Raw genomic sequence first — 18,951 nt, 5'->3', positions numbered from 1 at the left:
TCTGCAAGTGCCGGAAATAATTAAACTCAATGCTATTCAGATTTAAAGCTACTCCTTGTGATTCTGATTCTGATTCTATTCCTCGAACGCTTGGCAACTACGACCTCTGCTATGTGCTCTCTACTCTCAACCTCAACAGCTATGCTCCGTAACGTCTCTTATTTTATATAATTTGCATCCAAATCCAATATACTTTTCATATGTACCATTGTTAAAGGGTAAAAAGAGGAAAGGTATTTTACATAACTGATTATAAAAGTTAACAATTGGATAAAATTTATCAAACTTACCTGATTGAAACGAGTATCATTGCGAATATCAGGTACTTTCCAAGCAGTGGTACTACCAGAGATGTCGGGGGTATGATTTCAACGACTAGCAAAAAAAATACGTGAAGACTGATGAGAATTGATATTGATAATGTTACCTGAAACAAATAAATAAATTTTATTGATGGATTTATTTTAAATATTGAGCTTATTTGTCAATTAAAAAAATATTTTTAAATTGTGAATAATTGTTAAATATTTTATTTAATAAAATAAACATTAAAAAAATAACAATGACGATTTATTATTCAGCTTGAAAATAGAAAAAAAAAATAATACGTGAGATTATAAATTGAAAAAATAAAAATTAAATTTATTTTTAGTTGTTAAAAATAAATTATTAAATATTGTCGCAATATTTTTTTAAGAAAAAGATTTTATAATTATTATTTAAGGGGTGAGATTGAAGTCGCCACGAAGATTCTCAACAAAATTTAAATTTATTGCTCATGGGAGATGGAAATGGAGAAGGGTAAGACGAGACGAGGGATGTAATCAAGTAACTGTAAATTGACAAGAGAAATCGAGACGTTAAATAAAAAATAACAAAGATTTATACATTAAGAAATAAAAACTACTCAGCCATCAAGCCACTGAGAAACTTTTTAAAAGTACAGAGTCTATGAAATAAATATCACGCAAGTAAATGTTCTTTTTATTTTTCCTCATGGTGGTAAATCTATTCATTCTGATAAATGAGACAAATAGCTCGTGGGACACTAAATCTTAGTCAAAAAAATAAAAAAAAGTAAAACCACAGATTCTCTGTTGTACCTAAAATATATAAAAGACATTTTATTTATTGCCACTAAATCTTTTTAAGAAAAATATTTATTTAATTACTTGCGAATACTTGGAATAATCAATAATATTGTACAGTTGATATTTTCGTTAAAAAAAAAAAGTATAAGTTATTTTTTAAATTTATAAATAAACTTATAAGCAAAAGAATAATAAATTATTCTCTGAGAGAAAAAATTTTTTTTTTGAAAAATATGGGCATTTTTGTGAAAACAGTATGTAAAAAAAGCGTGGTGTAAATAGTTATAAATATTTTATTGACAGATATAAGAAGGATAATTATCATTTCGATAATGTCTTAAAAAGCACCTCACGCTTTTTTTTAAATCAAATAAATTTTTTTCTTTTTTACACAATTGTTAATTTATATTTATTAAAATTTATTTTCTATTTTTTAGTTCGGTTTTCTATAAAAAGCATGTTTTTTAATTTTTTAAAACTATTATTTGATTTGTTGAATTAAAACTCTCTTTGGTAATCGAAAATTTTTTAATATTAGATAAATCGGAAAAAAATCCTTAAAATATTTTTTTCAGAAATTTCCTCCTTTTAAAGATTTTTGTTCCAATTTTTGATACCACCGATAGTTATTGAGTTATTTACAAAACACTGAGATTTTTATTTCGGTAATGTTTTTTGTTAATAACAAATTGAAATTTTCATAAAAAAAAACATAATTGTTTTCAGAATTTAATTCCGCATCGAACGAGTGATTGTTTGTGATATTTTTATCACAATTTCTAAGATTTTTATTAGCAAATTTACAAAGGGTTCTCTATGCTTTTCTCTTCGTGTATAATATATTATATTTATCTACAAGAGAAAATAAACGAAAAAGCATGTATACTTTACACATATGTAATAGAACCCAAGGTAATTAAATTAAATTAAAGATATATATTATAGAGTTTTTGTAAGACTATTGTTCTACTTTGTTTCGTTTGGTTGGTTGGTTGGTTGGTGAGAACAAGAAGCATGGAAGGATTCATGTAAAATCGATAATCTGACGTTTACTGAATAGAAAAGGATGACTCGGTAATATCCACCAGTTGTACTGTCTATACAGTATGTATTGTTATTTCCTCTGTTTCTAACGACAATTAGTCACGCCTAGGTGTCTCCCTGTCTCCCTCGAGAAAGTTTAGCGTGAGACCATTAAACGGTGAAGTTTATTGTCAAATGGACATACACGAGCTTGCAACTGTCGTCTAAACAACTTTCCCTTTACCACTTTCATCCCTCTTTACTCCTTTTACCAATTTATCTCTTTTTATTCTTCTCCTTGTTTCGACATTCACTCATTAATAGCCTCAAGCTGTAGATTATTAATGCTATAAATTTAATAGCGCCCAACTAATTACTAATTACCAGATCCTCTATTTTTTTTCAACTTTAGTTTATAGAATTCCAAAACGTAATTACTTAAAATAAATAAATAAAAATAATAATAGAACACAGATTAAGGTTTGTCACTTTTCAGAGTTGACGGTCCCAGTACGTGAGGTTTCTTTATTACATTATAACGTACAAGGATCTCCGAGAAAGATAAACAAAACCGAGAAATGAAAGGACTATTGTGAGAGAAATAACAAAGCTAAGATAAAAGATAGAAGATAAGAAATAAGTACAAAAAATAAATGTATGAGACAGAAATGTCATTGGGTTTCACGTTTAACCATTATTATTTTTCTTTCTCACTCTTATTCTCAAGTTTTGTATATAGATTGTATGTACCTGCAGATGGCAAGTCTTGTGGATATTAATTTCAAGTATCAGGGGTCCAAATCTTTAGATCCCTTTTAATAATAAACTACAAATGTTATTGCGCTTATTATTTGTGAAAATATTAAGAAAGATCAATTTTTATTACACGGAAAATTTAGTTTTGAGAGTAAAAAGAGGTCCTTCGTAAAAGAAACTGTAAGTATTATACTTGACACTGTAATAATTGAGAATATATTTTGTAATAATGCAATTACCGTTAGAAATACCTAATTTTACAACTTTGAATGTATTTTTAGTTGCCTGAAAGTTTAAATTAGAAGTTATTTATTATTTTTCAAGTTATTTCTTGAGAAATTAATAATTAACAATTGAAATTTTCAAAATTTCGATTTATCGGTGATAAATTTTTTCGTTTTATCGAAATAAATGTATTTTTACTTGGAAAAATAAAATTTAAAGTGTGAGCTACTAATTATCGATAAAAATAAATTTACTGTGAATTATAACAGCTGAACCTTTAATTCTCAAGCTCAGTTATCGGAATCTAAAGAATTTATACGAAAAATTACAGTGTAAAATATTAAATGTGAAACGAAAATTTAAAGGTTCTAAACCTTTTACTATTATAAACTAAAAAAGGTTTCAAGTGAAACTGTAACAGCATATGTCTCAGAAATAATGTAATTTTTACAATTACACCCTAGAAGGACTTAGCTGGTATTTAAAACTCTAATAAATCTTGACTATAAATTTAATTTTTCTACTTTTCTCTCCATAACTCTAAGATAATGAATAATATTATAATTATTAATCATCACTAAAATTAAATCAAAGATTTATGTCTTCCGTAAGTTAAACTTTCTCCAAATAATTTTATTTTGGATTTAATCACGTCTCCAAAGATAGATGGTACATTGGAGAAGGTAATTATTTTATTTTTTTTTTTTCAAATAAAATTTTCAACAATCAACCTATAATTTAAAAATTTTAATAAACTTGTCGATGGCTCTACAAATTGACTGAATGATTAATTTTACTATAAAGATAATAATTACGAACAAAAGTAAAAATAAACGTTTTACTCGGGTGCGGGAGGGGTTCAGTGGTTCATTGGAAAAACTCCGAGACACTCGACCTCCCTTTATTAATGTAAAGCCTGGAAACACTCGGCAGTTGTACACCACCATGTTGTTTCACAGCTAAAAAATAAAAAAAAAAAAAAAAGAGCGGCTTGCATGAATAGTACATCTGAGTATTTTTAAATTATTATAGTCGTACTGAATAGCTTACATTATGAAATGGAAAAAGAAAAATGTGCATAAATTACAAAAGCATAATTGAAGAGAAAAATACTTAACAATGCGCGTTGGTTATTATTTCAACTGAAAAATGTTAATCAAAAAGAGCGATGATTAAAGATTTTTAATCAATCAAAATTTTTAATAATCTCCAAGTTTAATATTATCGATTACATTTACTTGATGTGCAGAATTGCAAAAGAAAAAATTTATATGCATTTATGGCATCTGTAACGCGATATCATAATAAATTATGATCATAATAATAATAATAATAATAATAATAATAATAATAATAATAATAATAATAATAATAATATAATAATAATAAATTATTTTGATTTTATAAGATTAAAATATTGTAATTGACAATAGAACGAGATTTATCAAACATAATAATAAGTTTTAGTAGAACTATAACAAGATGAAAGACGGTAGACCGTGTCTGACTATAACTACAATAATTCCCTTTCCGCACAGTAACTTACAGCAAGTATAATTGAAAATATATTTAATATCCAAAGTTATATTGATTATATTAAAAATAGTTTTAATAGTTTAAAACAGTATAAATATTTATTATAATTTGTTGTATGTTAAATTATTAAATTAAGTTGAGTTGAGACGAATTTATTTGTAAAGCCAGTGAATAGAGTGGAATTTATCTCAACAGTTGAGGAATGTGAGCTCATAAAGGGTAACGATAATAGTCCTGATAGAGTCCTAAAGACGTGAGTTACTTAATATGTACAACAAAATTAACTTACTCTCAAACTTTTAACTACTATTTATTATTAAGGATCAACATAAATAAATTAAGTATTATTTATTACTTACTTTCTCACCACTGTCGCTCGGCAAATAGAATGTAAGTACGGTAAGAAATGAAATTCCCATGCATGGTATAATTATGTTGACGGTGTAAAACAAAGTTTTTCTTCTTAGTGTTATATTAAACGTAATATCAAGGTACGGTTCATCGCAGCACGTATAAAATTTTTCATTTCTGGAACAAGTAAAATAATTTATCTTGTTTTTTTTTTTATTCAATCAACAAAAATAATAAAACTATTAAATTCTCTAAATTAAATTTCAGTCTATCAATATTACATTTTTTTTTAATAATTAAAATTCTTTCTCAGTTAAACTATTTGGAAAAAAAAAAATAATATTTTTGTTACCTCACTGCTGGCACTTCGAGAATGTCCCATTCAACAGACATATAGAATTCGGATAAATCAACGCCAACGTCGACGATATTACTCCCAATCTGCTCATCCATGTGCCTTAAATCAACCTACATTTTAAATAGATAATTATTAACATTAATACTTTTTTTTTATTCATTATAAATAAACACATAATATTTATTAAAATAGTCAACTGTTATAATTAATTTTCATTATTGTTATTAATATTATTATTATTATTCTTATTATTATTATTATAACAGCTTGATGCGTATGATGCTGAAGATCTGCGTCTTCGTTGCGAGTGCGATGTCATAATGCCAGCTATTGAAAACACTTAACTAATAACACACTTAATTTATTTTTTAAATATTTCAACCTTTATATTTATTATTATTTTTCATCGTAAAAAAATTATAGATTAAAAATGTATTATTATATAAAAATAATTATATGTCATGCTTAAATAAATAAAATAAAATTTATCAATAAAATGCAAATTGAGAATAAAATTTTCCGGAGCGAAAAAATATAATTAAATTAAAACAATATAAATTTGTAAAGTTTAATCTTATAATTTTATAAAGGTTGATACATTTGCATTCAAATGTATGTATACATCGATTTAATTAGCGAATTGTTTTGAAATTTTTTATGAAATAATTCTTTGACATTTAGGGAGATAGCCGTTGTAAAATTGATTTTTTTTTTTTTTTAAATTAAATCAAAAAATTTTTTTTCACTGATCAGAATTTTGATATATACATACATATATTTATAAAAAAAAATAAACCACTATACGATGCTCTAGCGTTATTTCTACGCATATAAATAATTATCAACATATTTAAATATCAATTAAAACAGTCGATTTAATAGTATAATAATCGAAAAACATAAACAGGCTCAACGACACAGATGTCCATCAAACAGCTTGTCCAGGCAACGGTTGTCAAACGGTAGAAAAGCATCGCGCTAAAAAATATTAACAGTAATAACAATAATTTTTCTTTTAGCGGCGTCTATATAATACCTAAACATAACTTTTTAAATATAAAGAGGCTATTTTATTTATTCGGCGCTCAGATTCGAAATACTGGGGATGGTTTCTGATAAATAAAAATATCAGAAACTAAATTATCGCACCAAGTATCTATTAATCTATTTTTTCAAGTCTTTGGGTATGAAGTCAAGTCTTATTAAAATAATTTATAATCAGGATAAGTATAGTCAGGTATTCTACCGAAAATCAACAACGACATGCATGTCTTGTTAATATTAATATAATATTAATTTATATTTAAATCTCGATTGAAGAAATAAATTTGTTTTTTTTTTTTTTTATTTTTACGATATTCATCTCAGAGCAGCGACCCTTTTACTCGTGTCATGTTTCAAAGTTCCCGTTCAATGCCGTTAAACGTGACAGCAGGAAAATGCAGTCTATATTTCTCGTAGTCTCGTCTTGTCAGTTTACGCCTACTCTATATATTATATATTATGTATTTAATTTTATATATTTTTCTTGTCATTATTTTTAAAAACCACGAACAAATCTTATGACCGCCTTTATCTGTTAAAAATTTATATAATACACTAAAAAAAAAAATTAGTTTGATTTAAGAAAAAAAATTCTTGAATTGAGAAATTTTTCTTATTTGAAAAATTTTACACTTAAATCTTGTTCATTTTTTTTCGATGCAAATTTATTGAAATTTAATTATTTAATATCAGATAATAAATTTATTTTTATTAAATAAATAAATAGAGACAATATTGTGTTAAATTAGCAAATTAAATTTTAATGATTCGATTTTATTTTAATTGTTTTAAATTCAAAGTAATAAACTCTTAAAGTTTTTGTAATTTTACAAATTCATTGAAATATTATTTATTATTTATTATTATTATTATTATTATTATTATTATTATTATTTTTTTTTTTTTTTTTTTTTTTTTAGTGATGATAAATCACTTATATTGTAAAAAAATAAAATTTTAAGGACATAAATCCATAAATGTTAGAGTATTGATCCTGGAATCATTGATGGATGCAAAAATTGGATGTCGCTAGCAGGAAGAAGCACCAAAGGATTTAGCTCGACAATAGATAAGAGAAATGAGAGAGAAGAATTAAATCACGAACGCGTTTGTAATTCAGAATGAAATATAAATCCACAGAAGCGTCTTACTTATTCTAATAGTCAAGTCTCGAATAATAATAATCGTGACTGAAAGCACTAGATAGAAGATAATATTTAATAATAAAAATTTTTATTTATTGTTCTTTTCATTGTAAAAATTTAATTCTCTTTCATAATATTATTTTATGATAATTAATATTAAAATATAGACATGCTTCTATGCCAGTAAAATTTAATCAATAATTATTAGTTATTTCTTTTAAGTTTTTATTTATTAAAACTTTTAGAGACTTTGGATGAAGAGACTGGATTGATTTTAGATAATAAAACTATGTAATATATTCAAGAAAAAAAAATTAATTGGTTTATATTTTCATTTATTTAGACAAAAGCTTTAAAGAGTTGAATAAATATTGATAAAATTTTAAATTTAGTCGATTTACCGTTGAGCTATTCCGAGTAACTGGAACCGATAAGTGCTTTTCTTTTATATTCAATTCGTCGTTTATTATTTATTGTCGTCGATAAAATATAAATTGAAATATTTTTTTCAATAAAAAATAAGATACACTTTTACTCTTTTTTTATTTTTAGAGCCATTATTAAATTTAATAATATTATTTTTTATAATAACTAAAAATTTTTAGATATTTTAGTTTTTATACGGTATAAAAGTGTCTTTGGACTTTATATCAATATGTCAAACCAACATTTTAAATAAATTTTTACTCAATGCAGGAGTAAAGAATAAAAAAAAAAAAACAAAAATAACAAAGAGAATGAAAGCTCGACATCTCAAGCTTTCACACAAGTACACTCACTTTTTTTATTTTTGTGGTGAAATGAAATAGCAAAGTTACTGTAACCGTCACTCAAATTTTTTTTTTCTTACTCTAAAACTTTTTTTTTTTTACTCTTTATGTGACAAATAAAGTGTTTTTTAAAATTTATAATAATAATAAACGATGAATTTAATAAATTTTCATATCACAAGTAGTGAATGATTGAAAAAAAATTTTAAATATAGATTTTTGGATCAAGATTAAAAAATAAGTAAAATTTTTTTTTAATTTTTACAAGAAAAATGAATTAATAAAGTTTATGGAAAAAATAAAACGAACCAATATCAGAATATAATTTATATACATATTCGAATGACGACTGTCGACATGACCTACTTTTTTTTTAATTTTATATCCTGATACTTCATGTATCTTTACATTAAAATAATAACCTTCAGTTTTAATAATAAATAATTTTTTAACAATTCAAAATATTTAAAATAAATTAAATGGAATAATAATAATTGAAATAAAATAGAGAATCTAAACAAGTATACGAATTTTAGTCAGACGGTAGGATTTAAATTAAAAAAGTTTTTATTTTCATAAATTTTTTTAATTCCTGCAGCATAGAATTAAAAAAAAGCGACAACTTTATACATTAGTACTTTTATAAGCTTATGAATAGTTTAAGTGAACAAAAAGCTTATGAGTATTAAAAAAGTGAAAACTTAAATGAGGGTACACGTCGACTGGGCAAAGAATTCGATTAATGTAAGTAAAAGTAAAACTACTAACTACTAGGTATAGTAGAGTGGCGGTAGTAGTATAGGGTGTAGGAGAATATATAATATGATGATGCTGCTGCTTAAGACTTTGTGCGAGTTTACGTTATGCTATTAATGCCTCCTGTCTGTATGTTTCATCCTCTGTTACGATGTAATTATCTTCAGTAGAGTATTCTCCGATAATAGGACTTTCTGTTGTTAACTAATGGAATTCTGACATCACGTAAAATGATTGATTATCAAGATTAAAAGCTTATTCAGTCATTTTTATACTAATTTTATTGTGTTACTAGAAAAAAAATTTACTTTAGTTAAGTAAATAATTTTTAAGAACTTCATTTTATTGATTTAAGTACACAGAAAAAAAAATTTACTTAAATTAAATAAATAATTTTAAAGAACTTTATCTTCTTGATTTGAGTAGAAAAATTTTTTAAACTAAGAGAATTTTCTTGGTTTAATTAAATTTTTCTTGATTCAAAAATTTTTGTCTTGATTCAAGTTAATTTTTTTTTCAGTGAAAAAAATAAAATATAAAAATTTTATCCAAAAAAATGAGAGCCAAAATTTTTTCCAACTTTTAAAGGCAAAAAAGCTATCAAAATTTTTATTTTTTCCTTTCACGACATTTTTTATCATAAATGCGCCGCCGTACACGGAAAGAGCAAGATGACACTGGATATAATTCCAGATATCACTGGGTATAATCCAGAAATCACCCAATATAATCTGGATTATACTACCTACTATCAGAAAATTTTTTTCACCACAGATATCACTGAGCATAATCCAGGATGATATCCAGTGTCATCTTATTCTTTCCGTGTAAATACAAGCAGAATAAAAAAAAATTGAACATGTTAATTTTTCACCTAGTTATGGCCCAAAATGGGGTTGATCTCACTTGCAAAAAATTACCGTAAATTAATTAGGAAATTAAAAGATAAAGTTTGTCTTTGAATTTTAAAACTATTCTTTGAAAGGCTTTATTTAAAATTTTTTACCATCAACCCATATATATTATATTAAATATATCAAATTACTGATTTTAATTATTGGAAAAATTTGAATAGCATGAAGTTAAATTGGGTAAACTTGTAACTTTAAGGTTTCTACTGAATTTAATTCAAGCCTTAGTTACTCGATTGATTAATATTATTCCGTATTTATAAAATAACAACCCGGCTAATTATTTTATTTTATTCAAACAGTATTATTGATATAAATACAACTATTTAAGTAGTTTAACAAAATATTATGTCAGACCTGATACCTATCAATAAAAATGTATTTTCGTTTTTTATTATTAACTTACCGGATAAATTTATTCGTGCAAACTTAATAAAATATTCAATAATAATTATTGAATTATTATTAAATGAAATTAATAATAATACTGATTTGTTTGATGTATATCATTCGTTATTAAATGACATAAACAAGGCATATACATATACATATAAAAATGTAGACATGCACATACATACTTAAAAAAAAAAAAAAAATAATAATAATAATAATAATAATAATAATAATAATAATAATAATAATAATAATAATTAAGTTATATTCATATACGGTAAACTCGATAAAACGGAATTTATTCGCTCAACAAAACTTTTAAATCGACTTTAAGACTTTTTATATTCAGGCTGTCTATTTTCGTTTGACCCAAGTTGTTCAAATATCAAATTGCCGTTTTCCCATTTTTATTATTATACATTTTTTTCCGAAAACATTGTCCGATCAAATAATAATAATAAAAGTAAAAATAATTTATGTATATCGTTAAAATAGAATAATTCAGCCTCTTTATAAACACAAAGCTTTGCGAGCAACTTTTATATAATGCTTTTTCTAATATGCGTCACACAATATTATCTAGTTCTTCGAATTTCACTATCTCGCATAACGATCACTAACGAAAATAATTATTAGAAACAGTAAACAGTCATCAACAATAATAATAATCAATAATACATCCATCGTATAAATAATTTCAATTTCAGTTTCTATTTTTTTTTTATTATTTTTTTTTTTTTTTAATATTTATCGTTAAATGTTTATGATACTTATATTAATAATGTATCAATTGACAGTGTCTATGAGAATATAAATAAATGAAAATATATATATTTATATATTTGAATATCCATGGAAAAGGTATAAAATGTATACGATACACGATAATATATTTTATGCTCTATTTTTTAATAACTAATTATATTTTATACTTTATAATTAAAATTTGACAATATCGTAATTGGAAAAAAAAAATAAATTCAATAATTTGTTTTCGTTGTTTTTGTTATTGTTGTTGTTGTTGTTTTTGTTGTAAATTTCGTAAACGACTATGCTAACTATGAACAAAAAGTTTTCTCTCAGTTGGTAAACTACACTTTGGATTGTTAAGTATTCTCTAAGAGTTGTTGCCAAAATAATCTGATTTAATTTATTTTATTATTCAGCTCTGTTAATTTATTAGTACTGATTTCAAAGTTTAAACTTTAAAGTTACCTTCTCTCGCAAAATGACGATCATAATAATAAGATAATTTTTTTTTTTTTATCGTTTATTTAATTTCTCAGTCACTCAGTCGGTCGATTAAATTTACATTTAATTTTATGATTCATATTTTATTCATTTTATTAAAAAAATAATTAATGAAGTTTTAAAGTCCAATAGAATTGATATTGATGTAAATTGTATTTAGATGGGGTAAAAGACCTCATTCAAAATTTATCTCAACAGTCTCACTGCTAATTTTATCATTTTACTTTTTACTATTGTTATTTTAAGTAAATTTTGTTTTTTTATTAATATTTTATTTTTCCGCAATTAAAAAATTCATTTTAAAAATTAAAACATTAAAAATTATTTTTAATTTTAAAAATCATTTTTATTATCGGCTGTGAAATTTTTTAAATATGGGTTACATCTTAGAATATGGGTATCGATATATATATTGATTACTCAGTAGCGGACATGCATAATTGATCAACACATGCGCAAGCCACTTAGTTTAATGCGCATGTGTGGTCTTAAAAAATTTTAGTGTCGTTGATAGTAAAGTTAAGACGCTTGAAATTTAATTTATAATAATATTAAATTTTTCAGAGTTATTGAAATCAATGGAGATTTTTTTTAAATGAGAGAAACATTTAAAAAAATTAATGATAAATAAATAAATAGTTTTTTATGAGTTTACAATTATTTTGACTGTTGTTATGTGTGTTTGAATAAAAGTTAATTAAAGCTCTGATTACACAGCCAGTTGACTGGCACATCGGATCGTGATACTGATATCGATGCGTCATTGGATTATTTTCCACATTTTAAACTTCAACCGTGGTGTCTACCATCTGGCAATACTGTCTATATAGATAACTTTTATTCGATTGGCTCTGCAGTTACCTATATACACATACTTTATCTGGAAAATTTTATTTTTATAATAAAAACAATTTATGTAACATAAATTTCATTTATTCACGATTAAATTTTAATAAAATCGATCGAACCGTAACTGAGAAAAATAACAGTATGTTCTATATATATGGGTCATTTCATGCCAACTGATTTTAATAATCATATTTTTTAATCTGGTTGAATCTTTTTATGTGTTTTTACAAATAAAAAGACACTTAATCCCTAATTTTGAGTCCTTAAACTATAAAATAAAAAATGAACAAATTTTTGTCGAAACATATCAATAAAGGTTTTCAATTTATATGATTGAAATATTATAAAAATATTATTTGTTCATATTTACATTGAAATTTTGATGAAAAATTAAAAAATCTTTAAAAAACTCAAATTTTTGATTAAAAAATCCGAAAAAGTTGCTTAAAAAATCGAAGATATTTGAATCCCATTTTAATAAAGGGCTTAAAAAATTTATTTTACCGTATAGTGAAACATATATTTTCTTTAGGAAAATTAAAAATATCGGTCTTTAAAAAAAGTCAAAATTTGAGTTAAAGTGTAAGAAAAAACGGTGAAAAAGAAAGAAACTTGTAGAAAAACATATAAAAAATTCAACCAGATAAAAAAATATGATTTATAAAATCAGGTGATTTGTCATGGAATGACCCATATGTAATTAGATTCCAAAGAAATATTTTTATTATTGGATTTAAGCTGATAAAAAGAAAAAAAATTTGTAATGAAATGTTTTTTAGTCAAGCCCTTATATACCCTTTATTTTATCAACTGGCAAGTGACATTGGCATGCATATTGCGAAACAGGACGAAGCAGACATCCAATACCTATTCACAACCGCAATATTCCATTAGATATCGTCTCTCCTTTCTCTACAATATATATACATATATATATATATATATATATATATATATATATATATATATATATGTATATATATATATATATACTCTACTATATTTATTTTATATGAATATATAATACACTAATCTTTACTAGCGGATACAGTTTTTCCTTACATATTTAAAATTTTACAAATCTTCTTATGATATAATCATAATATATGATACATATATTATGCACCTAAAATAAACTAAAAGGTATATTTTAAAGAATATATGTTGCGTTAAAGTTTTATGTAAAGATAAAAATTTTTGGTACGTGTTGCAGAATCCTAAAATTTAGTATTCAGTGCATACTGAGTGGATACATAAGATATAAAAGACAAAAGTTTAAAAAAAAAAAATAAATAAAATTGAAAAGTGAGAAAAAAATATTAAATAAAAAAAAATACAGTAAAGAGAATAGAGGAAGTAAAACGCGGCAGACCAGTCACGAGCCTCTGGGAATTGGTAAAATGCAAATGCAAATAGTGCGCCTGTTCCACAGTTAGTAAATTCTCTGTTAGTATAATAATATTATAAATACTATAAAAGGAACAATAACAATGAAAAGTGACACGTAATATAATAGAAGAATAAAATAGTAGAGGCATTTAATTATTTGACACCTGATATCTTTATTATTTTTATTATTATTATTATTATTATTTTCATTAAAACAGTTAATATCAGGTGGCGGTTACGATCTTACTATCTTAATAAACTCGGCAGTTTGATAATTCCCTGATGGAAAGGAAAACTTAATTAATGGTTTCTAGTCCTCAATACAAGTTGTAGCTATATATATAATATATATATATATATATATATATATATATATATATATATATATATATATATATATATATAGTGTTCCAAAATGTAACTTCCATGAAAAACCTTTTAAAATTGGAATTTTGAGTTCCGCTTTTAACAGGGGATGTGTTTGGGCATTTCATTGAAAAGTGTTTGGTATCGTCAAAATGTCATTACTCTAATGATAATTATGTAATTGAATGTAATTAATTATATTAATTTGGTATTGCTTATTAAACCCACTTAAATATCATAACATGACCATAGAGAGGGCAAGAGTCTAGAGAACGTAGAATTCGATAGTCAATAATCAATATAGAGTTAATCAGTCGATCATTCGATCAGTCAATCAGTCGTGGGGACTCTAATAAATTTAGTGGCATTTAATCACTGTTCAAATGTGATCCTTCTATTTCAATTGATTTTCCTTCAATCGAGATATCAAATCATATAACGTCATTTTGCGTTGTTATACATAAATATATACATTTGATTTATTTTATTTATTGTTTTATCGGTATGCATGTCCTCGTATGATTTTATACCTTTCCCACGCATTTTAATAAATCCAATAACCATTTATTAATTCAGTAATTATTTCATACACTCTGAAAATACTGCTAAAAATTTTTGGAAAAAGTCTATAAAAAAAATCAACTATTGAAATACTGTACTCAAAAAAAAAAAAAAAAACGTCACGTCCAACAGCGCAATCCGAGATTTTTTTGTTTGATATTATTTATTTAAATAACAAACGATGGCGATCACTTTTGCATTCCTAAACAAACTCATTTCAATAAAAAAAAAAAATAATAATAATAATAATAAAACCACATGTCACGTAAAAACAAAAATGAAAACTTAGTCAACAAATTAGCAATCGTGTCGATAAAAAAATGATTGTTGAATTATTGCTCTCTATTTTTTTTATTTAATCGTCTGCGACAATAATTTATTATCGGCACCTTAAAACCGTCATACGTCCAGGAGCCTAACTTCAAAACACAGGTCTGTACGTCGTACGGAAAGAACTCAACATCGATGGAGCAGGAGGATTTATAAACAGCTGGAGGTTGCCATACAACCAGTCCGGAATAGTATACTGTCGCCTTGGTCATCAGTGTCACTTCATAGTTTCCATCAGCGCTGCAATCACCGAACAACACAACCCCGATGATCTCCATTCGTCCTGAAATATCTTTTTACGACCAGGCTGTTGGTAAACGTTACCACGCACGGATAAATTTTTAATTTTTTTTTCATAATTTATTATTGCAAGAACGAAAAAAAAAAAAAAAATGACAACAACCTGATCGTCCTCACGCTGAGGTTCTTTAAAAAAATTAAAAAAAAAATTCACTCATAGGAATTTCAAAAGCACAAATGCGCGCTTTTGAAAAAAAAATATGGGAATAAAAATAATATAGGTAATTTATATAACTTATTGGCTACCATGCAAATTTACCTTGAAGCCATCATAGGTCCACGAACCAAACTTGAGAACGCAGGTCTGCTCATCGAAGGGGAAGTACTCGACGTCTATTTCACAGGAGGATTTATATATTGCCGGTGGCTTCCATTCGACCAATCCCTGGTGGTAGATTGTGGCCTTGGTGGCCAAGGTCACCTCGAAGTTTCCGTCCGCGCTGCGAGCGAGCACATTAGTGGTTCTGGGCGCTGCGGCGGTCGAGCTTACTTTGTACTTACGATTCAATATCAAAAGCTCACGATTTTTTTTCTTTTTTTGTTCAAATATATTTTTCTAATATCGTTTCATTTATTTTTATTTAATTATACTTGAATTTATTACTGTAGATTTAATATATCAAAATTTAAATGACACAAACTATCAAGAAAAAGGAAAAAGAGAGAGTTTTAATGGAGCGAGATTAAGAAGCCGATTATTTTTTTATTTATTTTTTACTAACGTATTTTGTCTTTGATAATGATGATATAGTAAAAAAAAATAAAAATAATAATAACAATAACATTAACAACATGAATAACACCAATAACAGCAAAAACAACAATATTATTAATAACAAGGATAAAACACAGGAATAACGATGAAACTAATAACGACTTGGCTTATCTACCGCTTTTTAGTACTAACTATAACGTTTGTTATTGACTACGCCTCGCGAAACAATGTACATAGTTGGTATAAAGCTTTTTGTTTTGTAGAGTATGATAGAGTGATATAATGCTTTTCCGCATATCGTTGTATTTAATAAATATTAAACCACAAAATAATAGTTCCAAACGTTAACGATCAATTTTAAATTTAGTGAATGAATATTAATTACAGATAAAAATAACAAATGTATAATAAATGGATTTTTAGTCAATTTGAACGGAAAAAAGAAAAGTTATTAAATATAAATTTCTCAATAAATAACTTGAAAAATAATAAATAACTTCTAGTTTAAACTTTCATGGAACTAAAAATATATTTAAAGTTTTAAAATTAGGTATTTTCAATTATAATTGCATTATTACAAAATATAGTCTCAATTATTACAGTCTCAAGTGTAATAATTACTCTAAATATTAATTTTTCTTCTTTTTTCCATGTTGAGTAATTTAAGTAAATGAAAAGTTTTTGATGTAAATTAATACGGTAAATTTAATAATATTAAAGTTTTAATTTAAATCAACTGCAGCTCTTGGAAAATTAAACGAAGAATTATCAGATGTTCCTGTCACACTGGCACGTAGCGTCTATCAATCGGTCGAACGGGATCCAGAATACAGAGTAGGGAATACAAAATCTCCGAAAGACCATATCTAAGCTATACTACTGACTATCCAATGGATTTAAACTATTCTACTGAGAATGATAAAAGGGAGAGTAAGAGAGAGATAATTGAATAACTATTTATCTCTTTACTCCTTCTGGTATTAATGTCACTGTCAGTATGCGTGTCCAAGAGAAGTGTTGTCATGTTTGAAATATCTTAGATTAGATTGAAGCTAATATTGTATTGTGAATAACAATGCAACCTAGAATGTCATCCAATGGTCACTACTCAATGCAATACAGAAATTACTATTTCAGAAATTCAACTATTTGCTTCATTAACATTGACTTCTCAAGCAATTACAATTATTTTATCTGAATTCCTCGCGAAATTATTGACTTGTTAGCTTCTAAATATTTGAAATAAATTAAATAGAATAATAATAATAACAATAATAAATAATAATCTATATTACAAGCTCATCCCGATGTTACACTCATCAAGACCTTTCATTTGAGTACCCACATGAATTTTTCATATATTTATATATTTTATATATATATATATATGAAAAATATATGAAAATGCATGTGGGTACTCAAATGAAAGCTCTTGATGAGTGTAACATCGGGATGAGCTTATATCTTGAAAAAAGTCAACGTAAAAGTAATAATAATAATAATAATTTTTTCTATACTAAGACTTGTCAAAAGAGATGATAAATTTCATTTTTATAGCATTCTAAAACGACAAACATAATGAGTTAAGAAAGTAAGATTGAGTCAAAAATAAATAAAAAAAAAAATTAATGAAACTTCTGAAAAACAGAGTAAAGACAAGCGAGAGGAAAAAAATAAAGTAAGTGACTTGACAGGTTACTGTTATACAAAAAAACTATAAAAAGAAAGCTGAGAAGCTATACAAAATTCAAAGCAAAAAATTCACAGCTCTCTGGACAAACAAACGAAAAAGTAAAATAATTCTTTTAACAAAATCTATTTTATCACAGCGGAAAAAATGTCAAAAAAAAAAAATTACCAATCAGTTAGAATACAGTAAACATAATATATGTAATGTAATTGGATTGGATGGAATATTGGTTGCGATTGACAATATACAATAGCGTCATAAGTGGGCGTATTATTTACAAACGGGATGAATCGAAAGTATGCGTGAATAAACAGCAACATGACCGCCATTTATCGCACTATTCTCTCATCACATCCCATCGTTAACTCTCTCTCTTTGTATATATATATTCGTTTACTTGATCATTCTAGCGATGTGTGAATGTGTCATTTATGCTATGAATCAAAACCAATGTACGTCCGCACGTGCGAGTGAAAAAAATTCGGAAAAAAATTTCCATTAGGTGCATAAAAAAAAAAAATAAAAAAAAAAAATACTAGTCAATAAAATTTAATAAATAAAAAATTTCGTTCACTAAATGTTGCTGTTAAAGTTTCGAATGTTTTATAAGTTCCAAATTTATTTTTATATTTTATTTAACTTCAAACGAGGCGTAGTCATTAATTTTATAAATATTGATATTTCTTCTTTATTTTTTCACCTTAATTATCTTCTTTGAAATATTATTTCATTATTTTGTTTAATTCACTTTTTTTTTTTTTTTTTTTTTTGTAAATCGGCATAAAATACTCGCCGCAGCGCCAGTATATCATGCGATATGAATAATCTATCTCTATTTTCTCTACATGATCTTATGGTTAATGATTTTTTTGATAGAATGTTTATGAAATTATAATTAATTTTTATTGAAAATAAATGAATCAATAAATTCACAGATTTTAAACTTGAGATATTTTTGTTAATACTTTTTTTTATGTTATAATTAAATTTTTAATTGCTATAAAATTTATAATTTATAATTGTATTAAAAAAAATCGCGTTGCAGAGAATTAATATTATTTAAAGCAATAATTATCAATTTAAAAAAGTATCAACAATAAGTCTCAAGATTTATAAATGATTTCATAGCCTCGGGGCGTAA

The 18,951-nt window shown here is 25.2% G+C and overlaps 1 protein-coding gene across 1 annotated transcript in view; it reads right to left on the bottom strand.

The window, feature by feature from the left end:
* Positions 1-18,951, bottom strand: part of Nachralpha4 (nicotinic acetylcholine receptor alpha4) — a 46,716-nt gene that overhangs the window by 10,505 nt on the left and 17,260 nt on the right. The window contains exons 5-8 of the mRNA XM_074237914.1: positions 15,665-15,845; positions 5,335-5,450; positions 4,991-5,159; positions 291-427 (exon numbers count right to left, since the gene is read on the bottom strand). Coding sequence (XP_074094015.1) covers positions 291-427; positions 4,991-5,159; positions 5,335-5,450; positions 15,665-15,845 — 603 coding nt within the window. The remainder of the gene's footprint in view (positions 1-290; positions 428-4,990; positions 5,160-5,334; positions 5,451-15,664; positions 15,846-18,951) is intronic.

Source organism: Cotesia typhae, unplaced genomic scaffold (genome assembly GCF_013202065.1).
Source record: "Cotesia typhae breed Kobodo isofemale line unplaced genomic scaffold, CoteBio_Ctyphae contig_22, whole genome shotgun sequence".
Lineage (NCBI taxonomy): Eukaryota > Metazoa > Arthropoda > Insecta > Hymenoptera > Braconidae > Cotesia > Cotesia typhae.
The sequence above is the reverse complement of the archived record's forward strand: the minus strand, read 5'-3'. Positions and strand labels throughout refer to the sequence as shown.